The sequence below is a fragment of the Mobula hypostoma genome, chromosome X1, assembly GCF_963921235.1.
Source record: "Mobula hypostoma chromosome X1, sMobHyp1.1, whole genome shotgun sequence".
In the NCBI taxonomy this organism is placed as follows: domain Eukaryota; kingdom Metazoa; phylum Chordata; class Chondrichthyes; order Myliobatiformes; family Myliobatidae; genus Mobula; species Mobula hypostoma.
Genome location: NC_086128.1, coordinates 33,629,752 through 33,655,686, shown reverse-complemented (window position 1 = coordinate 33,655,686; position 25,935 = coordinate 33,629,752). Strand labels below are relative to the sequence as shown.

Here is a 25,935-nt window from a genome sequence, read left to right as displayed (position 1 = left end):
ATGCAACCAGTCAATGTACTCTCCACCACACATCTATAGAAGTTTGTTGAAGGTTTAGATTAATTAATTTATTAAAGTTAATTTGCTGGTTGATTCGGTGGTGAGGAAGGCAAATGCAGAGTTAGCATTCATTTTGAGAGGACTAGAATATAAAAGCAAGGTTGTAATGCTGAGGCTTTATAAGGCAGTGGTGAGGCCTCACTTGGAGCATTGTGAGCAGTTTTGGGGCCTTTATCTAAGAAAGGATGTGCTGACATTAGAGAGGGATCAGAAGAGGATAACAATAATGATTCCGGGTGAAATCATGAAAGGCTTATCGTATGAGGAGCAATTGATGGCTCTGGGCCTTTACTCACTGGAATTTAGAAGAATGAGGGGGGATCTCATTAAAATCTATTGAACGTTGAAAAGCCTAGATAGAGTGGATGTGGAGAGGGTGTTTCTTATGGTGGGACCAGAGGGCACAGCCTCAGAATAGAGAGGCCCATTTAGAACGGAGATGAGGAGGAATTTTGTTAGCCAGAGGGTGGTGAATCTGTGGAATTCGTTGCCACAGGCAGCTGTGGAAGCCAAGTCATTGAGTATATTTAAGGCAGAAGGTGGTAGGTTCTTAATTAATCAGGGCGTGAGAGGTTATGGGGAGGAGGCAGGTGAATGGGGTTGAGAGGGAAATGGATTAGCCATGATGAAATGGCAGAGCAGACTCGATGGGCCAAATGGCTTAATTTGGCTCCTATGTCTTATGGTCTTATAGATGTCAAGCTGAATCTTCACAAACTTCTAAGAAAGTAGAGGCACTGCCATGCTTTCTTTGTAATGGCACTTTACATGTGAGACCCAGGGCAGATCCTCTGAAGTGATAACACCAAGGAAACTAAAGTTGCTGACCCACTCCATCTCTGATACTTGGAAGAGAACTGGCTTATGAACCTCTGGTTTCCTCCTCCTGAAGTCAATAATCAGCTTCCTGGTCTCGCTGACATTGAGTGAGAGGTTGTTGTTATGACACCAGTCAGCCAGATTTTCAATCTCCCTCCGATATGCTGATTCATCACCACCTTTGATTCAGCCAGTGGCAGTGGTTGCGTCAGCAAACTTAAATATGGTATTGGAGCTGTATAAAGCGAGTAGAGCAGGGGTGCCCCTGAGCTGATGGAGGTTGTGGAGGAGATGTTTTTGCCAATCTGAACTGACTGGGATCTGCAAGTGAGGAAATTGAGGATCCAATTGCACAGGAGGTATTGAGGCAAGATCTTGAAGCTTATTGATTAATTTTGAGGGGATGATAGTATTGAATGTCGAGCTGTAGTTGATAAAGAGCATCCTGATGTACGCATCTTCGCTGTCCAGATGTTCCAGGGTTGAGTGAAGAGCCAATAAGATGGCACCTGCTGTGGACCTGTTGTGAGGGTAGGCAAATTGGAGTGGATCCAAGTCTCTTCTCAGGTAGGAGTTGATGTTTCATCACAACTTCTTGAAGCACTTCTTCACTATGAATGTAGGTGATCGTCACTGAGGCAGGTTACCACGCTCTTCTTGATCACCTGTATACGTGAAGCCTGTTTGAAGCATGTGGGTACCTCAGACTGTCAAAGTGAGAGGTTAAAAGATATCGGTAGCCAGTTAGTCAGCACGGGTCTTTAGTACTCGGCCAGGTACCCCTTCTTGGCCGGATGTTTTCCCTGGGTTCACTTTCCTGAAGGATGCTCTCACATCGGCCTCAGAGACTGATATTACAGGGTCATTGGGGGCTGTGGGAGTCTGTGAAGTTATCCACATCAACACCATTCATACCGCACTTTAAAGACTTGTTTTGTGTCCTTCCTATCTGTAATGTTTTATTTATTATCGTCTGCAAGTTTTTCACCCACCCTTTCTGCTTTGTACTTCCTGGCTAAAGAGTTCAGAATGAACATGCATGCACCAAACCATTCACTTTCGCTGACTTAAAACATTCACTTTTTCTCTTTCCACTGCTGAATTTTTCTTGCTGTTATTGTTTTTGGTTACGTACAGCTTATTTTTTGTGATTTTTGCTTACTCTTGGAACTCATGAGTAGAGAACCAGTCCAAGCAAAATGGGCCAAATGGCCTCCTCCTATGCTCTAACCATTCAATGATTCTGTGATTTATTTGAATCCTCACCTCTTAACAGATATTGGTTTGATTTTCCTGGACTCTGTCAAACTCCCTACCAAGTTGCATCACATTGTGAACTTCTGAACCTCATTTCCAATGGCAGTTCCTCAAAAACATCAATCCCTTATTAGCCTGATATCCTAAGTCTAATCAATTGGATTTTTTTAAAATTCCATGTCTTGGCTGCTATTTACAATTAACTGTTTACCAACTAACTCTGTTAATCAGCTTCATCATTTTACCCAGTTTTGAAGTCTGCCATTTCTTGCTTTTTTCTAATCGGCTTTATTTTAAACTGGGCTTTATGGTAACCATATTTTAGTGTATTGGACTTGCCAAGTATGAGACCCCAGCTGGGGTTCTATATAGTTTTGATGGAATGCCAGATGGTCAGTTTATGGTCATCTGTTTTGGATGAGAGCTGAAACTGAGGCCTGGAGAAAATATCAAAAATTTCTTGGTGGTCTATCGCAAACATCTGTTTGTATTCGCTCATTCCAAGTGCCGAGTACAATATTTCCCTTATCGTGCTGGCAAATCCCTCAAATCTTTCCCTTCTGTCTCCAGGATAAACGTTGTACTTCTTCTTAGCACCGTTAGTCCATCAAGGACTTCCACCAAAATTAAACCCACACAAGTTTACTCCACATGGGTTATTGCCATGATGACGATGTGTTGCGCGAGTCTTCACAATCATTCTGGAGATTAGTTAGTTCTTGCTGTTCCACGGTTTTAGCCATGTTTGTCCTCAGTCTTCTATAACTGTTCCCTCAGTACCGTCCCCAAGGGAAAGCTCATCACTATTTCCCCCTTCTGAAGGTGATTCAATGTCTGGAACCCCACTGAGGGTAGGAGAAGGTGAGCATGGTGCATTGCTCATCATGAGGTAGTGAACTAACAATTTTACATCAATAATGATTATATTATACACATGGTTCAATCCAATAGAGAAGTTTCAGCCTGCTCCTGACAGTGGAACTAGAGCTTGCCTGTTCCCAAACACACACAATGGACTTTAGTCATATCTTCCTTCTCCTGCAAAAGGAGCCAATTCGGAAACGAAATGCTAAATCAGTTCTGGCTGTCCTGTCCAGTTTTGCGCATCCCCCTTGGCCCCACCCATCTAGGTGTGACAGCAGCCAGTCTGGAGGTCAACTCAACTCATCTCTCACTGCATACCAGTCTGTAATTGAACTGGAAATCCCAGGGAGATCTTGCCAACAATCCCAACCCTTGGATGGTAATGTTCTCCTCATCTGGTATTGCCACATTGCTGTTGTTTACTAGAACATTCCTCAGTCTCTCAAGACCATAAGACATAGGAGCAGAAGTAAGCCATTTGGCCCATCGAGTCCGCTCCACCATCCAATTATGGCTGATCCGTTTTCTTCCCTCCTCGGCCCCACTCTCCGGCCTAAATTTAAGTGGCTAAGTTTAGGACCGGCTTATAATGTTCAAGATTTATTTACACCAAAATTAAATGAAATCGAATAGAGATTTTACCATGATCAATAAAATAAAATCAACCTTGAAGAAAAATTTAAAAGCCCACCCAATATTAAAAATCGTTAAAACAGTATCTGACAGCTTAACCATTCTCCACTTACGGGCTGTGGTGGAGTGAATTCCATATCCAGGTCTGTGGCCTCCACTACTCCGGAATTCTGTGGAAAAAAGGCCACTATCAGTCAAACATGAACAAAGAATTGACAGCGATTTCCCTGTGTATTGAACATTTCAAAACAGAAAGGATTTTAGTTATTTTCCAGAAGATTGTTTCAGATAGCAGTTCAGGCTTACTGTACAAATAATTGGAATGGGCAAGTTGGACAGGTTGGGCATGTAACCACTGGAGGTGAGAAGAATGAGAGAGATCTTGAATGAAACACAATGGGCGGCACGGTGGCACGGCAGCATGGCGGTTACCACATCACTTTACAGCGCCAAGCGATCACCGATCGGGGTTCGATTCCTGCTGCTGCCTGTAAGAAATCTGTATGTTTTCCCCATAACCATCTGGGTTTCCTCTGGAAGTTCTGGTTTCCAAAAACGTACGGTTAGAGTTAGTGAGTTGTGAGCATGCTACGTTGGTGCCAGAAGTATGGCGACATTTGCACAGCACAGTCCTTGAAGATTCCATTTGAAACAAATGATGCATTTCACTGTATGTTTCAATGTACGTGTGATAAATAATGCTACTCTAAGATCCTGAGGGGCATCTGGAGAAGATGTCTCCTCTTGTGGGAGAATCTAGAACTATGGGTCATTGTTTAAAACCAATGGTGGACCAAATGAGGCAGAGGTGAGATGAATATTTTCTCTCGGAGGTGTGTGAATCTTTGGACCTCTCTCCCTCAAAGGCAGCTTGAATGCTTGAATACATACTCTGAATATTTTTGATATAGAGGTTAGTACTTGTGAAGCAAGTAATGGAAAATTTACTGGGGTGAGTAGGAATGTGAAAATGAGGTTACAATAAGATAACCAATTATCTTGCTTAGATTAGATTAATATAGAACAAGTAATGCTTCAGCACAGTACAGGCTGTTGTTGAAAATACCAGGGTGTAATGATTTTCCTTGTTTGTGCAATGCTCGCAGAGTAAACAGTAATGTCAACAATAAATACAGCAACAAGCACAAATTAGCAGAATCATGTAAAGCAAATGTCTATACATGCACAGTGGGGAGTGGTTTCATCATGACCTGGTATGGAAACACCAGTGCCAAGGAATGGAAAAGTCTGCGGAAACATAGAAAACATAGAAACATAGAAAATAGGTGCAGGAGTAGGCCATTCGGCCCTTTGAGCCTGCACCGCCATTCAGTACGATCATGGCTGATCATCCAACTCAGAACCCTGTACCTGCCTTCTCTCCATACCCCCTGATCCCTTTAGCCACAAGGGCCATATCTAACTCCCTCTTAAATATAGCCAATGAACTGGCCTCAACTATTTCCTGTGGCAGAGAATTCCACAGATTCACCACTCTCTGTGTGAAGAAGTTTTTTCTAATCTCAGTCCTAAAAGGCTTCCCCTTTATCCTCAAACTGTGACCCCTTGTTCTGGACTTCCCCAACATCGGGAACAATCTTCCTGCATCTACCCTGTCCAATCCCTTTAGGATTTTATACATTTCAATCAGATCCCCCCTCAATCTTCTAAATTCCAGAGAGTATAAGCCTAGCTAATCCAGTCTTTCATCATATGAAAGTCCTGCCATCCCAGGAATCAATCTGGTGAACCTTCTTTGTACTCCCTCTATGGCAAGAATGGCCTTCCTCAGATTAGGGGACCAAAACTGCACACAATACTCCAGGTGTGGTCTCACCAAGACCTTGTACAACTGCAGTAGTACCTCCCTGCTCCTGTACTCGAATCCTCTCGCTATAAATGCCAGCATACCATTCGCCTATTTCAAAGCCTGCTGTACCTGCATGCCCACTTTCAATGACTGGTGTACAATGACACCCAGGTCTCGTTGCACCTCCCCTTTTCCTAATCGGCCACCATTCAGATAATAATCTGTTTTCCTGTTTTTGCCACCAAAGTGGATAACCTCACATTTATCCACATTAAATTGCATCTGCCATGAATTTGCCCACTCACCTAACCTATCCAAGTCACCCTGCATCCTCTTAGCATCCTCCTCACAGCTAACACTGCCGCCCAGCTTCGTGTCATCCGCAAACTTGGAGATGCTGCATTCAATTCCCTCATCCAAGTCATTAATATATATTGTAAACAACTGGGGTCCCAGCACGGAGCCTTGCAGTACCCCACTAGTCACTGCCTGCCATTCTGAAAAGGTCCCGTTTATTCCCACTCTTTGCTTCCTGTCTGCTAACCAATTCTCTATTCACATCAATACCATACCCCCAATACCGTGTGCTTTAAGTTTGCACACTAATCTCCTGTGTGGGACCTTGTCAAAAGCCTTTTGAAAATCCAAATATACCACATCCACTGGTTCTCCCCTATCCACTCTAATAGTTACATCCTCAAAAAATTCTATGAGATTCGTCAGACATGATTTTCCTTTCACAAATCCATGCTGACTTTGTCCGATGATTTCACCGCTTTCCAAATGTGCTGTTATCACATCTTTGATAACTGACTCCAGCAGTTTCCCCACCACCGACGTTAGGCTAACCGGTCTATAATTCCCCGGTTTCTCTCTCCCTCCTTTTTTAAAAAGTGGGGTTACATTAGTCACCCTCCAATCCTCAGGAACGAGTCCAGAATCTAACGAGTTTTGAAAAATTATCACTAATGCATCCACTATTTCTTGGGCTACTTCCTTAAGCACTCTAGGATGCAGACCATCTGGCCCTGGGGATTTATCTGCCTTCAATCCCTTCAATTTACCTAACACCACTTCCCTACTAACATGCATTTCACTCAGTTCCTCCATCTCACTGGACCCTCTGTCCCTTACTATTTCTGGAAGATTATTTATGTCCTCCTTAGTGAAGACAGAACCAAAGTAATTACTCAATTGGTCTGCCATGTCCTTGTTCCCCATAATCAATTCACCTGTTTCTGACTGTAAGGGACCTACATTTGTCTTAACCAATCTTTTTCTTTTCACATATCTATAAAAGCTTTTACAGTCAATTTTTATGTTCCCTGCCAGCTTTCTCTCATAATCTTTTTCCCTTTCCTAATTAAGCCCTTTGTCCTCCTCTGCTGGACTCTGAATTTCTCCCAGTCCTCAGGTGTGCCACTTTCTCTGGCTAATTTGTATGTTTCTTCTTTGGAAACAGCCCAGTCCATCACAGGAAAAGCCCTCTCCACCATCGAGCACATCTACAAGGAGTGCTGCCACAAGAAAGCAGCATCCACCATCAAAGTCCACCCTCACGCCCACATCCAAGCCCTGTCCTTTTCTCACTACCACTATTGGGCAGGAGGTACTGAACCCTTAGGTCCCACACCACCAGGCTCAGGAACAGTTATTGCCCTTCAACCACTAGGCTCCTGAACCAGCGTGGACAACTTCACTCACCACTATTCTGAACTGATTTCACAACTGATGGGCTCACTTTCAAGCACTCTCCAATTCATATTCTCAGTATTATCTATCTACCTATCTATTCATACAATTTATACAACTTGTCTTCTTTTGCACATTTGACTGCTTGTCAGTCTTGGTGTATAGTCTTTCACAGATTCTATTGCATTTCTTTATTTTCCTGTAAATGCCTGCAAGAAAATGAATCTCAGGGTAGTATATATGACATATACAAGTTCATGTTCAAGTTTAGTTATCTTTCAACCATACATGAATATGGCCAGGTGAAATAGCATTCCTTAGGACCAAGGTGCAAAACACATTGCCAACAACACACAGCACATAGCACATATCATTATGATAGCAGAAAACTTACAGTCACAAGCAAAATAATACAGCCCATGTCTGTAGAATGGCTGTGTGTGGGGTGTTGTCCTGGTCCAGCTTGTTCTTGCACTGAGTGAACACTGGAGGGCAGCAATAAACGAACGCCAGAGACCAGCACCGAACAGAGGGTCCAGCCAACAACCCAGGTTGGCCTCCAGTCAGTGCACCTACACGGAACTCTGCTCTCTCCCACAATGCCTCGGTATCTCCTCTCCTGGGCGGATGCAGCAGGTGGCTCTGTAGCATGAGGGCCTGGTCTTCACCACAGCCCAGGCAACGCAGCTCTCCTGCCTTTGGTCTCGCTAATCAACCAGTGAACTGGACTGGCAGTATTCTACATTACCAATGCCCAACAGGGTCCTGTGATTGCAACAAAAATGTCCAAGACAATCTCTCACACTCCGCACCTTCTGGACACAACAATGGTACTCAATAAATCCAGGCGACGACACAACAACGGTACATAATAAGTCCAGCTCCATTGCTATCGAGCAACTTGTTGATGGGCTAGATCTATAGAATCTCTTGTCGTTTTGATTTGCTGAGCCTCAATTATTGCTTTACAAAACAATCTGATTCTAAAACCCAATTATTCCATGTGTATTACAATCCCTGCACTTAAGGACGCCATAATAAATATAGTTATTCTTTAGAAATTTATCAATGATACTGTAATGTCTCCCCTCAGCATGTTCCACCTTTTATGCAGCACTTTGTAAAAATATTTAAAAAGATTATGCCATGTATTGCTTGTGTTCCTGTCATCAGAATTTGAACTGCTCAGCCAGCTTGATGATATAACAACTGCCAGATGACAGGGGCCCCTTTGAACTGATGCCTGGCAGAAACCTGCATTGAGAAAGGGGAATTCACATCAACAAAATCTTCAAGCCAGCCAGGAATGCCTTTGCTTTACCACTTCCCACAGCATCCTTCCTGGTAATTCCAGCCCAAGTAGCTTTTGAAAAGAGCGGCTTTACTTATATTGACTAATAACCATATCTTTCATACATATCACCACTGTAACACATTCAATAGCTGGATGCTGTTCAAATGAAACAAACTTCCACCCTTCAGTGATATGAATGAGCCATGATTCCATTTTAGCTTAAGTCAGTGATCTAGGTCACTTTTCTGAGCTGTCTATTGATATCACTCTAAAAATTGTCCCTTCACAGCCCTGAAAGTGTCCTATCCTGTCCTGACTTGCTGCACCTGAGAGCTGGTTCTCACCCAGGGCATCACCCCATTCCCAGCTTGTACCTTGAGATCATCTTCATCGTCATCGTATTCATCAACTGCCATGTCATCACATTGCTTGTCCTTCAGCCTCTCTGCATCCTCGGGGTTTGGCGTGATGGACAAAAGTTGAATCGCTCCCTGAAAGAAAAGTCAGCAACATGGCTTTCGATCAGTGGGTGGAGCAGGGATAAAGCATGCAGAGAATATTTCATCAGATCATGGTGTCAGAGAATTGTAATGATATGGACGGGGGAGATTTGGTCAGACCAGTCTATGCCAGCCAATTGGAGAATGATTGCATGCATCCCATGCCCACCCCACAGCTCTGCTGATTATTCTCTCTCAAGTAGCTTTTGAAGGCACCAACTGATACTGTTTCCACCAGACTAACAGACAGTGAGTTCCAAATTCCAACCACTTTCTAAGCAAAAAGAAAAATTAGGCACATCCCCTTTAGTATCTTGTGACCCAGGTTTTAAATCTGTGCCCCCCGATCCCTGAATCGCTTGATTAGAGAAACCGCTTCCCTCTACTTACCCTACCTAAAGCTATCATGACCCTGCACTCCTCTGCCTTCTCCCAGCCTTCTTTGCTACAATGAGAATAACTTCACCTTCTCTAGTCCAGCAGATGAGATCCCTCATCCCTAGAGTCAGTCTGGGGTAAATATTTTTAGCAACTTTCACATCCTCTCCAGAGTGTTGCATTCAGATTTGCATGCAACGCCCTAATTGTGGTCTCAGCAGGCTCCGTACATATTCCTAAGTTTTCCCCTATTCCCCTGCTTATGAATCCTAGGATCCCATTAAGCATAGCAGTTAGCGTAACACGATTGTAAGATCTGGGTTCAATTCTTGCCGCTGGCTGTCAGGAGTTTGTACATTCTCCCCATGACATGTGGGTTTCCTCTGGGTGCTCTGGTTTCCTCCCACATTCCAAAGACATACAGGCTAGGGTTAATAAGTTGTAGGCATACTATGTTAGCGCCAAAGCCTGGCATACTTGCAGGCTTCCCCCAGCAAATTCCCAACACAAGTGATGCACTTCACTGTATGCTTCAATGTTTTGAGGTACATGTGACAACTAAAGCTAAACTTGCTTTACTGACAACTCTCCCAATATATCTTTCCATTCTCTAGGATTTACACACATAAACACTGTTCTTGTATACCCTTCGACTCCGCTATTTAGCTTATACTGTTCACCACCCCCACCATTCCTTCTAGCACACTTCACACTTCTATAAATTTGTATCAAATTTAATCTCCAGTGGGATGATTCTGTACTTAAGTAGATCAAAATAGTACAAAAGTGCAGTGCAGGTCAACAAATAAAGAACAAGGGTCATGACAAGATAGGTTGGTATTTGCCAGTCCCGTACATTCTAAACAAAAGAAGGAGCTCTAATAAGAAAAAAAAATAGATTTAGAAATTTGTTGATCAATCACAATAACTTGTTTTGGGAGAATATAATGTTACTTGTTTTTTTATTTGGCAAAGAATATACTGTTTCATTTTATGATGTCTTGCATTGTAAACATAAAATAATCTATTGGCATGTAATAATGAAAGTGCTTTACAAGCTGCTCAATGTCAAGCTCTTCGGAATAGGACAGTGATTATTGATCTTATCACATGAACTCATATTCCACGAACCAACAAAACAGAAAATATTAATACCTCCAATATTTGTCAAATACTCTGGGCTTCAGATCTCTGCCATGGAGATTTGAAATATAATGATTCCATAAACCCTTAAATTATATCTTTAAAGTGTGTTTTCTTTTCTAAATTTGTATTGACTTGGACACTGCAAATGTTTAAGGATAAGTCTTTTTGAAGTGCAACGTTTATTGTGTGTTCTGAATAATCTTGAAACAGTGATTCACCACTGCTCCACGTCACCAAAGATACATGGTGTCGAAAGTATTTCTTCAAAGCCTAAACATGTAGATATAAGTTCTGTTTTTGTGTCCTTGGCTGTGTTATAAGATTCCAAAAGGAAACCTTCATGTTGTCTGCAAATTTATACCTAGAATAGGAAGTTCAGAAGGAATAGCAAGTAAATTATGGATGCATTTGGAGATGTTCGAAATGGAACCATTTTCTCTGTCTTTGAAGGCCCAGTGTATTGAGTTGGGTAACTGGTAACACTCACACTTAACTCCATCAAAGTTATTAAGTTCAGTTAGTTCTTATCTAAAAGACAAGTCCCAAGTTCCAGTATTGCCTGACACTCAACCAAACCCCACCCTCCTCTTTATGCGATAATTCTAAGTCCCATCATCAGTGACACCTAAACCTCTTCGTTAAGTGAGCCATTTATTCAGAAATGAACCACAGTGAAAACTCCTGCACAGATCTTCATAAAAGGACTGAAGCAATCAAAGTGATAGATCCAGATATCATCGGATAGATTTCAAACCTGTATGTTTGTTTTTTCTTTGCATTGCTAGATCGTGATGTATGAAAAAGTCATTCAGGGTCCGACAAACATTGTCATTTATCATGAATCTGGGTGTAAGTCATATAAACCAACCCTGACCCTGAAATGCTGCATTTTGTGGCAGGAATTTTGAGAGGTTTTAATAAAACTCTAAGCCTAGATTAACACACACACACACACACACACACACACACACACAAATACTGGAGGAACTCAGCAGGTTAGGCAGCATTTTGGAAATAAATAAACAGTTGACGTTTTGGGCCAAGACCTTGCTTCAGGACTGGAAAGGAAGGTGGAAGACATCAGAAAAAATGTGTGTGGGGTGGGGGGGAGGGAGGATAGCTAGAAGGTGATAGGTGAAGCCAGGTGGGTGGGAAAGGTAAAGGGCTGGAGGGGAAGGAGTCTGATAGGAGAGTGGACCATAGGGAAAAGGGAAGGGAGACACCAGGGGGAGGTGATAGGCAGGTGAGGAGAAGATGTAAGAGGCTAGAGTGGGGGATCAGAAGAAGAGAGGAGGGGTGAATGGAAAAAAAATACAGGAAGGAGAAATCAATGTTCATGCCATCAGCTTTTCAGACTACCTAGAATACGAGGTGTTGCCACTCCACCTTGATCGTGGCAAAAGAGGAGGCCATGGACCAACATATCAGAACAGGAATGGGGATAGGAATTGTAATGGCTGGCCACCAAGTAATTCCACTTTTGGCAGATGGAATGGAGGTGCTCGACAAAGCAGTCTCCCAATTTACATTGGGTCTCGCCAGTGTACAGAAGGCCACATCAGGAACACCAGATACAGTAGACAACCCCAACAGATTCACAGGTGAAGTGCTGCCTCACCTGGAAGGATTGTTTTGGACCCTGAATAGGAAGGTGTAGCATTTCTGTCACTCTCAGGGATATGTGCCAGGAAAGAGATTAGCAAGGAGGGACAAATGGACAAGGAAATCACGGAGGGAGTGATCCCTGCGGAAAGAGGAGGGCAGGGGTAGGTAAAGATGTGTTTGGTGGTAGGATCTCTTTGGAGGTTGCGGACATTGCAAAGAATGATGTGTTGGATGTGGAGGTTCATGGGTGGCAGGTATAGAGAAGAGGAACTTTATCACTGTTAAGGCAGCAGGAAGATGGGCTGAGCATGGATATTCAGGAAATGCAGAAGGTGTCAGTGAGGGCAGCATCAATGGAAGGGAAACCCCGTTCTTTGAAGAAGGACATCTCTGATGTCCTGGAAAGGAAAGTTTCATCCTGAGAATAGATGTAGTGGAGACAAAGGGACGGAGAAAAAGGAATAGCATTTTTACAGGAGATGGGGTGGGAAGAGGTATAGTCAAGATAGCTGTGGAAACAGTAGGTTTATATAAGATATTGGTAGACAGTTTGTCTCCAGAGATGGAGACAGAGAGATTGAGGAAGGGGAGAGGTGGACCAAGTGAATTTAAGAGCAGGGTGGAAGTTGGAGGCAAAGTTGATTAAGTTGACACGCTCAGCATGGGTGCATGAAGCAGCACCAATGCAATCATCAATGTAGCAAAGGAAGAATTGGGTGGGCATTACCAGGGAAGTCTTAGAACTTGAAACATGCCAATGAAAAGGCAGGCATAGCTGGGGCTCATATGGATGTCCATGGGTACCATTTGTGTTTAGAGAAAGTAAGAGGAACTGAAGAAAAAATTGTTAAGGGTGGGGACCAGTTCTGCCAGACAAAGGAGGGTTGTGGTGGAGAGGAACTAGTTGGGTCTTTTGTTGAGAAAGAAACAGAGAGCTTTAAGGGTTTCTTGATGGGAGATAGAAGTGTATAAGGACAGGATATTCATAGTGAAAATGAGGTGGTCAGGGCCAGGGAATTGAAAGTTTTTGAGGAGATTGAGAGCATGTGAAGTGTCACAGATGTATGTGGGAAGGGGCTGAACCAAGGGGGATAGAGTGGAGTTGAGGTATGCAGACACAAGCTCAGTGGGGCAGGAGCAGGCAGACACAATGGGCCTACCTAGGCGGTCTGGTTTGTGGATCTTGGGTAGGAGGTAGAAACAAGTAGTGCGGGGTGAGGGAACTATGTATTTGGTGTCAGTGGATGGGTGTTCTCCAGAGTTGAAATTTCTCATCCTTGCATCGTCTCACATTTCCTGTAACCTCCTCCAGCTGTATAATCCTTTGATATTTGCACTCCTCTGATTTGAACCTTTCACTCTCAACCACTCCATGATTTAATGGCCATGTCTATGGTTGCTGAAGCTTTAAAATCTAGAATCCACACCCTAGAACACTCTTCCCTCTTATTTGTGAAGATGTTTCTTCAACCAAGTTTTTGAGTCATGTCTCCTACGTGATTCAGTGCTGTGATCATATTTCAGTGAGGATCTTAGGACATTATTATTATACAGAAGACAATAAGAGATAGAAATAGTTGGTATTCCTATTGTTGAGCACCCCTTCCAGTGCTATGATCAGTTTGCACCTATACCATTAATGCCTCTTAGACCATAAGGCATAGGAACAGAATTAGGCCACTCAGCCCATTGAATCAACTTTGCCACTGGATCATGGCATCTCATCTTCTCCCAGTAACTTTTGACCCCCTTACTAATCAAAAAGTTAACAACCTCTGCTTTAAATATACCACCTGAATGTAATGTTTTAACTGAAGTCGTAGGCTTTGATGGAACTAGAATTGTGTCTACTAACAGCTGGACTGAGAGATTAGGATGACCTAATTAATTTAAACTGGGACTCTTAGTAGAATTCAAACTACAGAACCCTTTGATCTAAATTAAGACATTCAGCCCAGCTGAATTATCTTGAAGAATTAATCACATAACTGCACAAATTAATCCTGGAGTTTGAGAACTTTAATCAAGGCCTTGAAGTCAATGCAGATGTATTAGCATAAAGAGGACTTACTCTGTACTTATCTCCGTCCACTGGTTTAGCGTTAGCAATGTATATTTTAGAATGTGGGTGAAATTCCAGGGGCCCAGGTGATCTTTTGAGTTTAAGCCTTCTGGGCATCTGACACCACTGGTGGAGGACCGCCATATTCCCCTCAACACTGATTCCAAGACGTAGCCATTGTTTCATTCTGGCCGGCAGGCTGAAGTAAAGAATTTCAGAACCATCTGAGTCAAGGGTTGTGTAATATAGCTCAAGGTTCTGGCTGCCGTCCATCACCGCGGATAGCTTCATCCCAAGGGAAATGACTTTCTCAGATGGGTCCACAACAGCAAAAATCACCCCACCTCTTTCGTCATTTTGCTTCAGTGTTGCTAGGATGGAAAAATCTCGGTAGAACGGTTCTGGGAAGAGGGTTGGGACTGGAACCGGTGTAGGCATGAAACCAGAGTCAAAAGCAAACGCAGTTCCTCCATTCAATCCTTCAACCTTGGACACATGCGGAGACTCTTCTGAGATCAGCTGTAGCAGATTGATGTCCTCATGTGATCTATTGCCTGGAAGACAAACATGCCATTTCGTGAGTGCTCTTGGATCAGAGAGTAAAGCTGGTTCTGTGTCTATTGCCTTAATAATGCAGCTGAGTAAAGACAAAGACTTGGAGGTGAATTAGTTATGAGTTAGTGAATGTGGAATGAACACACCGCCTGCTTGTTACTTGTTTTTAAAAAAATCCACCATCAACTTTGCTGTGGCTGCTACGTTTATGCATCTTCCTAATATTTTCATTAAAACTTCAGAGAGTGGCAAACACGCGTTTTCTGTCAGCAAGAATAAACTGCCAGAACTGTCAGTACCTGGTACAATAGAATCCCATTTTGATTTTGACTTTGCTAGTTGACATCATCTGCAGAATTGTGCTTTTCGATTTATTATACACTTATTCAATTTATTATGTGTGTATAAGATGATAAGAGGCATTGATAGAGTGGACAGCCAGCACCTTTTCCCCAGGGCAGAAATGGTTAATATGAGAGGGCATAATTTTGAGGTGATTGGAGGAAAGTGTGGGGGGATGTCAGAGGTAGGTTTTTTACACAGAGAGTAGTGGGTGTGTGGAACCAGGGGTTGAGGAAGAAGTAGATACATTAGACACATTTAAGAGACTCTTAGATAGATACATGCATGAAAGGAAAATGAAGGGCTGTGCAGGAAGGAAGCATTAGACTGATCATAGAGTAGGTTAAGAGATTGACACGACACTGTGGGCCAAATGACCTGCCCTGGTAACCCTGGAAGCAGGTCACCCTGCCAGGCCAGTTCAGCAGTTGCCTGAGTCCATCATTTCATTTGTGGGATTGGAACCCCCATATAATCCAGACCAAGTCAGAGAAACAACATTCACAAAAAGTTGTGGAAGCACATGTGATTTAAGTAGGCATTAGTGTTTTTTTAACGTGTTCTTTTGGAAAACAAGACCATATTTGGAGTGGACTTGGGAAAATGTCATTAACCCCAGAACACAATGTTCTGTAAAGAGAGAAACATAGACTTTGATGTTTGTTGTTTTTTTTTCTCTGTTTACACAAATAATGGCAATGTCTTTTGTAATAAGAAGAAAACAGTTGCATTTGAAAGGCAATGCTCACAAAATCCTGGAGGAACTCAGCAGGTCAGGCAGCATCTATGGAGGGAAATAAACTGTCAACATTTCGGACTGAGACTCTTTATCAGGACCAAGGGTCTCGGCCCAAAAAACAATCTGTTTATTTCCCTCTGTAGGTGCTACTTGACCTGCTGAGTTCCTCCAGGATTTTGTGAGTGTTGCTCAAGATTTCCAGCATCTGCAGAATCTCTTGTGTCTCTGCGCCTGGAAAGTCGTGTGATCCTACAGTAAGAGGAATACGATGAGAGAGTCAGAAAGCTTATTGCTAATCCTTTATCTGGCATTTTTTATCTGGCCTGTTCTTTATCTGCCATTTGTGTATTTGATGGAAAATTAACAAGGCTATTAGTACATTGCCTTGCGTCAGTACTATAGTTATGATTTTAACCCATATCCAAGGTTTAACCCGATTCTAGATCAAATGTGAAATGTTGTACTTTGGGAGATCAAATATACAGAAACAGTACATTGTTAATGGAAAGGCCGTTAATAGTATTGACGTGCAGAGAGACACTGGGCTCCAAGTCCATAGCTCCCTGAAAGTGGCAAAGAAGTGGGAACAAAGGCGTAGGGCATTCTTGCCTTTATTAGTTGAGGAACTTTATTCGTAGAGGACAGCATGGTAGTGTGGCATCTAGTGTAACAACGTTACACTGTCAGTGATCAGGGTTCAAGTCCCGCCACCGTCTGTAAGGAGTTTGAATGCAAGGGTTTCCTCCAGGTGCTCTGGTTTCCTCCCACGTTCCAAAAGATGTACAGTTAGTGTTAGTTTTAGTAAGTTGTGGGCACGCTAAGTTGACGCCAGAAGCGTGGTGACAGGTGAGGGCTGCCCCCAGCACAATCCTCAGACTGTATTTGTCCTTGATGCAAATGACACATTTCACTGTATGTTTCGATGTAAGTGTGACAAATAAAGCTAACCTTTTTTCTAAAAAATCTAATATTTAAGTCCTTTGAGTTCAGAAATTGGGAAGTCATTTTGCAGCTTTATAAAATCCTGGTTATTCAAAATTCACTTTATCTTCCGTGAGGAACTTTGTTTGTGCAGTGGTAAGGATAACATCATAGAGCTTAAAATCCACAACACCTCACTACATGCAGTTAAACACAATATAAAATACTCACAATAGATAATAAAGTCTAAGATTTAATAAATGTGATTTTAAATATTAATACACATAATAAAACTGACTATTTTTATTGTCAAAGGTGCCATGCATACTATATATTCAAAATTGGGTGTTGAGGAGGTGAATGGAGGAAGGCACAAAACTGGATAAGACTCTTCTGGTGCTGATGGGTAAAGGAGGTTCATGAAAATGATTCCAGGATTGAATGGCTTGTTGTATGAGGAGCATTTAATGGCTCTGGGCCTGTACTCACTGGAATTCAGAAGAATAGTGAAATCTATTGAATGTTGAAAGGGCTCGATAGAGTGGATATGAAGAGGATGTTTCCTATGGTGCGGGAGTCTAAGACCAGAGGACACAGCCTCAGAATAGAGGGCATCCATCTAGAATGGTGATGAGGAGGAATTTCTTTAGCCAGAGAGTGGTGACTCTGTGGAATTTGTTGCCTCGGATGGCTGTGGAGGCCAAATCATTGGGTATATTTGAGGCAGAGGTTGATAGATTCATGGTTAGTCAGGGCATGAAGGAATACAGGGAGAAAGCAGGAGATTGGGGCTGAGAGGGAAAATGGATCAGCCATGATGAATTGGAGAAGCAGAGTCGATGGACCAAATGGCTTAATTCTGCTTCTATACCTTATGATGTTACGGTCTTATAATGGGCCAAAAGGCCCCTTCCTGTGCTATACAGTATTGGTTTATGTTCTACGTTCACTCTTCTCCTCATCTTTCTTAAGACATCTAGCCCATGTCAATGAACAATCCCCTCAATCCCATCCCCTCATTTATTTCCCTGTAGTCTTTCCACTCACACATGTCCATCAAGTCAACATAGATTATCCTGCCACCCACCTGTGCAAGAGGTGATTGAATATAACCAGTTAACTGACCAAACAGCAAATCTTAGGAATGCGAGAGGAAATTGAAGCACCTGGGGAAACCCACATGGTCACAAGGAGATTGTGCAAACTCGACACAGACAGCAGCAGATGTCAGGAATTAACCCAATTCACTGAGAGAGTGAGGCAGCTGCACTGCCAATTATGCCACACATGCTTCTGTCTTGCTCGTGTGACTAGGTTATTGCAATCAAATGAAGCACTATAGAATGTTTGAATGCAACTGATCATCCCCTGAAAAATGCATCCAGAAGTGATAGAGTCATAGAACACTACAGCACAGAAACAGGCCCTTCAGCCCATCTAGTCCATGCCAATCTATTATTCTGACTGGTCCCATTGACCTGCACCTGGACCAGAACCCTCCATATCACTCCCACCCATGTACTTGTCCAAACTTCTCTTAAATGTTGAAATCAAACACACAACCACCACTTCCACTAGCAGCTCGTTCCACACTCTCACCATCCTCTAAGTTACCCCCCATGTTCCCCTTAAGCATTTCACCTTTCGCCCTTTAGTTCTCAGTCTCACCCAGCCTCAGTGGAAAAAAGCATGCTTGCATTTACCCTCATAATTTTGTATACCTCTGTCGAATCTCCCCTTCATTTTCCCATGCTCCAGGGAATAAATCCTAACCTATTTAACCTTCCCCTGTAACTCAGGTCTTCAAGTCCTGGCAACATCCTTGTAAAATTTCTCTATACTCCTTCAATCTTGTTGGCATCGTTCCTGTAGGAAGGTGACCAGAATTGTTCACAATACTCCAAATTAGGCCTTACCAACATCTTATACAACTTCAACGTAACATTGACTATGAAAGCCTAAGTGACTTAAAAACTTCCAGATAATGGAGTCACGAGTGAAGTATGAAATTTTGTCGACTGTGTTGAAGCATTGAGATTTGGATGGCATGTTGCAGTTGTACCAAACTTTTGTTAGACCCGCTTGCAGTACAGTGTACAGTTCTGGTTGCCACACTCTAGGAAGGATCTGGTAGCAATGGAGAGAGTGCAGAAGAGACTCACCAGGACGTTGTCTGGAAAGGAGGGCAGTAATTAAAAGGAGAGATTGGCTATGCTTGACTTATTCTCACTGGAACCCAGGAGCCTCTAGAGTGACCCCATCAAGGTTTTTCAAATTAGGGTAAAAAGTTTAGAACTAGAGGACACAGTTTTAAGGTGAGTCTAGAACTAGAGGATACAGTTTTAAGGTGAGAGGGGAGAAATTTAAAGGTGAATTGAGAGGTACGTTTTTCTACACAGAGGGTGATGAGTATATCTGGAACAAGTTGCCAGAGGCAGTTAACTTTTAAAAAACATTTGCTCAGGTACTTGGACAGGAAAGGCGAAGAGGGCTGCAAATTTTCTGTGGGCAAATAAGATTAGTGTCATTAGGCACCATGGCTAGCAAAATGAGATGGACCGAATGGCCCATTCATGAGCTGTACAGTATGTTTCTATGAACCAATGAATACTTCTCACTGCACAACTAATATCCTAAGCCAGTTCATTTTTATGCATTTCCCATGAGACCTAGCTTAATGATCCAATGGCTTCTTTCTCCCTCGAGTGGAATTAACCAGCTGTTCCAACAAATTCCGCAGCAGGTTTTAGAGATAATCAATGTATATGTTTCTCTATCTCTTGTCCTTGGCATTTATTGTTAGATTGTAAGAACTGCCCTCTGCTCTCTCTTTGGTTACATTTGCTACTGTCTTGAAAATCCTACTCAGTGTGAAAGGGCCACTAAAATTGTTGGTGGCTTTTGGCTGTGTGTGTTCTTACTTCAGCAAGTGTGATCTAATGTTTGCTTTGGTTTGTCTTTGTGACTTTCCATTGAAAAATTAATAAACCTTGCACATGTCCTTGGATATGAGCAAGGAAGATATCAGACTGTAAAGAAGAGTGCAGGTTCAGAATTGTACAGCACAGAAACAGACTACTCAGCCGATAACATCCACGATGACCTTGTTGCCCACCTGTACAAATTCTGTTTGCCCACATTAAGTCAGTATCTCTCCATGTCTTTTCGATTCAAGAGTCTGCCGAAATGTTTCTGAAACATCGTGAATCCACCACTTTCTCTGCAAATTCCAAATATCAAACACTCTCTGTGTAAAAGAACTTTCCTCTCAAATCCCCTTTTAAATTTCTTTCACCTAAAACCTGATCTTGTTATTGATACCCCTATTATTGAAAAAGATTTCTGACTATCTACCCCATCTATGTCCCCATAATTTGATACTGTATACCTCTATCAGGTCACCACTCAACTTCATATACTCCATGGAAAGCAAGTCCAGTCTACCCAATCTCTCCCTATAACTTAACTTCTAATCCAATCATCATTGTGTGAATCTGTCCAGCACAACCACATCCTTTTGTAGCGTGGCAACCACAACTGTATACAGTGCTCCAAATACAGTCTAACCAATATTTTGTAAAGTTGTAACATAACGGCCCAATCTTTGCAGGCAACCATGTCAATATACATTATTCACCACAATGTTGACCCGTGTTGCCAGTTTCAAGGAGATATGGATTTGAATCCCCTTGGCCGCTTTGTTTATTGTCATTCCTTTTGCTGCTATGTACTATCCCTGTCTAACTTCCCAAGATGCATCACCTCACATTTATCAGGGATTAAATTCCTTCTAAATATACCCTGCCCAATGTTCTATTGGATTTATATCTTGCTGTAGCCTTATACAACCTCCCTTGCTATCAACAATACCACCAGCGTTTAGAAACATAGAAAATAGGTGCAGGAGTAGGCCATTCGGCCCTTCGAGCCTGCACCGCCATTTATTATGATCATGGCTGATCATCCAACTCAGAACCCCACCCCAGCCTTCCCTCCATACCCCCTGACCCCTGTAGCCACAAGGGCCATATCTAACTCCCTCTTAAATATAGCCAATGAACTGGCCTCAACTGTTTCCTATGGCAGAGAATTCCACAGATTCACCACTCTCTGTGTGAAGAAGTTTTTCCTAACCTCGGTCCTAAATGGCTTCCCCTCTATCCTCAAACTGTGGCCCCTCGTTCTGGACTTCCCCAACATCGGGAACAATCTTCCTGCATCTAGCCTGTCCAATCCCTTTAGGATTTTATACGTTTCAATCAGATCCCCCCTCAATCTTCTAAATTCCAACGAGTACAAGCCCAGTTCATCCAGTCTTTCTTCATATGAAAGACCTGCCATCCCAGGAATCAATCTGGTGAACCTTCTTTGTACTCCCTCTATGGCAAAGATGTCTTTCCTCAGATTAGGGGACCAAAACTGCACACAATACTCCAGGTGTGGTCTCACCAAGGCCTTGTACAACTGCAGTAGTACCTCCCTGCTCCTGTACTCGAATCCTCTCGCTATAAATGCCAGCATACCATTCGCCTTTTTCACCGCCTGCTGTACCTGCATGCCCACTTTCAATGACTGGTGTATAATGACACCCAGGTCTCGTTGCACCTCCCCTTTTCCTAATCGGCCACCATTCAGATAATAATCTGTTTTCCTGTTCTTGCCACCAAAGTGGATAACCTCACATTTATCCACATTAAATTGCATCTGCCATGAATTTGCCCACTCACCTAACCTATCCAAGTCACCCTGCATCCTCTTAGCATCCTCCTCACAGCTAACACTGCCACCCAGCTTCGTGTCATCCGCAAACTTGGAGATGCTGCATTTAATTCCCTCATCCAAGTCATTAATATATATTGTAAACAACTGGGGTCCCAGCACTGAGCCTTGCGGTACCCCACTAGTCACCGCCTGCCATTCTGAAAAGGTCCCGTTTATTCCCACTCTTTGCTTCCTGTCTGCTAACCAATTCTCCACCCACACCAATACCTTACCCCCAATACTGTGTGCTTTAAGTTTGCACACTAATCTCCTGTGTGGGACCTTGTCAAAAGCCTTTTGAAAATCCAGATATACCACATCCACTGATTCTCCCCTATCCACTCTACTAGTTACATCCTCAAAAAATTCTATGAGATCATAGAGTCAGAGAGCACTACAACAGAGAAACAGGCCCTTTGGCCCAACTAGTCGCGTCTTCAGACTTACTAATCAGATCTCCTTTATTCACATCAAAATTGTTAATGTATATCACAAATTTCAAGGGTCCCACCACCAATTCCTGGTACTGTACTGATACAAAGACAGAAAGCTCGAGGTGAGACAAAAGGATCACATTTTGTGTCCATAGTTTCCACAGGGAATACTCATTGCTTCTGTTATAAAAAATTAAGTGATTGCACATCTTGCAAAACAATTCAAGGCAGCGTTTTTTTTTGTGATGAGCGGGTTTGTTCACAGCCGCGATCTGATGAGTTGCTCCCACGCGGTGATGGTGCAGCTTTACCACCACTGAGCAGAAAGAGATCAGACACTTGCTCTCAGAAAGCTAGACCAAAGAGAGAGAAAAACAAAGACTCTGGATTTCAATGTTCAAAGTAAATTTATTATCAAAATATATGTACATTACCATATACTACCTTGAGATTCATTTTCTTGCAGGCATTTACAGGGGAAAAAAAAGAAATACAATAGAATTTCTGAAAAACTATAAACACACTGACAAACAACCAATGTGTAAATGAAGACTGCGGTCCATGATCAGACACTATGTCCTGAGGGAAGCTGTGCAGCCTGAACACATGCTGAACCATGAGGGTGGCAGTCTCACAAGCCAACGGGAACTTGGGGAGAGCAATGAAGTGGACAGCCTTGGAGAATCGGTCCACAGCTACCAGAATGGTAGTGTTTCCATTAGACAGGGGCAAATCAGTGCTGAAATTCAATGAGAAGGGCAGAGGAACACAGCAGCAGGCAAAGCAGACCAGCAGGTGACGTGACATCTTGTTCTGGGCACAAGTGAGACAGACAGAGATGAAGTCGTGGACATCCTGGGATAATGACGGCCACCAAAATTGTCTCTTTATAAACTCCAAGGTCTGTTGAATCCCTGGATGACCCACCAGATGGGAAGAGTGACCCCACGCCAACACTCAGGGTAGCAGAGACAAATAGTTGGTTGGGATGTCCCCCACTTGGGCTGGGATCTGACTGTTGGGCAGCCTCACCTCAGTTTCTATTGGCCAAGTCACTGGAGCAGCATTGCACAAGTGAGGAAGGATGGCCACTGGATTGGCATTGTCCTCAGAGATGCCAAACTGGTGGCAGAGAGCATCAGCCTTGGTATTCTTGCTACCCGGACGTTAGGTGAGGGGTGAAATTAATCCAGGTGAAGAAGAGAGCCCAACGGGCTTGATGGGAGTGGAGTCTCTTGGCATCATGAATGTAGGAGAGGTTCTTGTGATTGATTCATACCAGAAGGGGATGCTCTGCCCCCTCTATCCAGTACCACCGTGCTTCCAGGGCCTGCCAAGCACTGTGTGGTGGCTGCCCGTACATCAGCCTCCCCATGTTAAACAAAGTCATGGACAGGCATCCTGCGTTAAGGGAATAACCCCTTCAGAGAACATCATACTCAACTTGAGTGATTACTACTGTATTAAAATCCACTCCCATTAAAGAGCCTTTCTGACTGTCTGAAACCCTCATTACACAGTTTACTGTGTTACATTATAACTGTGAAGGTAATTGTCAACCAAAATAATACGTTATTAGAATCTTCTACCCCAGTGCTCTCAACATCCTCAAATGAGGGAGTCTATTGGATCACATTGACTCTCACTTTAACTCTTACAAAAGAGGCTACGCCCTGCTCTTTATACTTTTCGTTCAATTCCATGACAGTCTGTTCCAGTGGTTATTCTTTATATAATTAACCATATGACTGTTTTTTTTTATCTGACACCTTCTGGTGTACGTTCCTCCCAGGTTCCCTAACAGTGTAGGCGTATGGTTGATTTATAAATCACTGACTTCCATTGCCAGCTCAGCTGAGGTCAGAGACAAGTGGTTCAAATATCTCCACACCACGTGGTGCTGGGGTGATAATACCCCATCAGAGGAGCCAATGTTATCTATGTTCTTTAAATGTTCAGTTCCATAAAAGACAGCCAGCTCCTAAATCGCACTTAAAGGTAGTAACACATATTTCAAATGTAATGACTTTATCTGAAAACCAGTATGCATAGTCATTTTTCTTTTGCGGTCCAAATGACTTTGATATTGAAATTAACACTTTCCATACCAAGACTCAGAAAGATTATTTTTCAGCAACACAGCCAGCGCTTTATTCAGGCACAACACTGCCTATAAATTGCAAGCACAAGACGAATTCAAGGGGAAAATTGATGATAACAATAAGTTAGTTGACAATAAATAGCGCAGGCGAGTCACAATACTAACTCAAGATTTCAAAATGTATGAAGGGACAAAACTGATAACTGTTTGGCGCATGATTTGTTTGAGGAAAGAAATGAGGAATGGAGTGAATATAAAATAGAGGTGTGAAATCAAAACCCACGTCCAAGATCACACAATCAATAAAGAGGTTTAAAAAAGTGGGATTAGTATAGGCTTGCTGTAAGCGTGTGATTGGTGGCACATCGAGACGTGGTGAACGGTAAAGGCTGATTTATACTTGTGCGTGCTAGTTTACGCCGTAGCCTATGCAAGTGGGCTACGCTGTTGTGAGCATTTATACTTGTGCGTTGGTGTGTCTGCATTGCGCTGCAATTCGCCGCCAAAACGCTAGTTGGCGGTGGGGTTTCTATGCCACTGTGGTGAGTTTCTTCGTGTTGAAACTCAACACGAAGAAACTCAAACTTCAAACAATGGCGACTGAAATTTTCTGTGCTTGTCCGGCCACTGAGAGACATGGACAAGGAAATGCATTTCAAATATTTTCGGATGTCGGCAGGTAGATTTTACAATTTGGTTCATCGTCTCCAACCATTAATATCGCATCAGTGTACACACAGTATACTCAGAGACTGGCAATCACCATTCGAGTTTTAGCTTGAGGTGGAAGTCAACAGGCTGTAGCAGCTAGCTACAAACTGGTATCAAGCACAGGGTCCTCCATAATTTCAGAGGACTGTAAAGCTTTATGGAAAGCATTGCAGCCAGAGTTCCTTCCCTGCCCTTCAGTCGCCCAATGGCAAGCTATTGCAGCGTAGGATGAAATGCGATGCTACCAAGTGGACCAATCACAGTTGTTTCGGTCTGCGTCGATGCGACACGTAGTTACATTTTGGGAGAGGTGTGCGTTAGGCTACGGCGTAGGGTTCGGCGTAGGGTTCAGCGTAGATACTGCGTAGGGTTCGCGGCTACGCCATACCTATAGCATACATTTAACGCACAAGTATAAATCAGCCTTAAGGCCTGTTTCTTTATTATGTAACTCTATGGCTTCATTTAATAAGCCTCAAAACAATGTTTCTCCAGTCGTTAAAGACTCTATGATGCAAACATCAGCTAGTACCTTTGGTCTGTCCACTGTGCCAGCCAGGATGTCCTGGCGGCCAATCGCTTTAATTCCACTCCCCAGTCCCACACTGACATGTCTGTCCACAACCTCCTCCGCCGTTAGGTCACAGTCAAAGGAAATGCTTTGCTGTTTCCAGGCAGTACAGGAGGCTATAGACAGTCACTGTTGAAATACACTCCTGTTTACGTCAGCAGTGCTGAGGGTGAAAGGACTGAGAGGCCTCAAGTTCCTAGGAATGAACATCACCAATAGCCCATCCTGATGTAGATGCCACAAAAGCTCAACGATGCTTCTAGTTCCTCAGGAGGCTAAGAAATTTGGCATTTTCCCTTTGACCCTCTCAAATTTTATCGATGTACCGTAGAAAGCATTCTATCCAGAGCATCACAACTCGGTACGGTATAGCAATTGCTCTAACATTGACTGTGAGAAACTGCAGAGAATTGTGGACACAGATCAGCACATCACAGAAACTAGTCTCCTCTCAACAGACTGTGTCTATACTTCTCGCTGCCTCAAAAAAGCAGTCAGCATCATCAAAGACTCCACGCACACCAGACGTTCTCTCTTCTCCCCACTCCTATTGAGCAGCAGATACAAAAGCCTGAAAGCAGTTTCTGTTCCACTGTTATAAGACTATTGAATGATTCCCTGGTATGAAAATACCTTGAAAATTAAGGAACAGCACTTCATATTCCATCTGGGTAGTCTCC

The 25,935-nt window shown here is 43.0% G+C and overlaps 1 protein-coding gene across 3 annotated transcripts in view; it reads right to left on the bottom strand.

The window, feature by feature from the left end:
- Nucleotides 1-25,935, bottom strand: part of LOC134340143 (collagen alpha-1(XVIII) chain-like) — a 108,591-nt gene that overhangs the window by 70,536 nt on the left and 12,120 nt on the right. For all 3 annotated transcript variants that reach the window (XM_063037038.1, XM_063037037.1, XM_063037039.1), the window contains exons 2-4: nt 14,130-14,674; nt 8,804-8,920; nt 3,747-3,803 (exon numbers count right to left, since the gene is read on the bottom strand). In XM_063037038.1, coding sequence (XP_062893108.1) covers nt 3,747-3,803; nt 8,804-8,920; nt 14,130-14,674 — 719 coding nt within the window. The remainder of the gene's footprint in view (nt 1-3,746; nt 3,804-8,803; nt 8,921-14,129; nt 14,675-25,935) is intronic.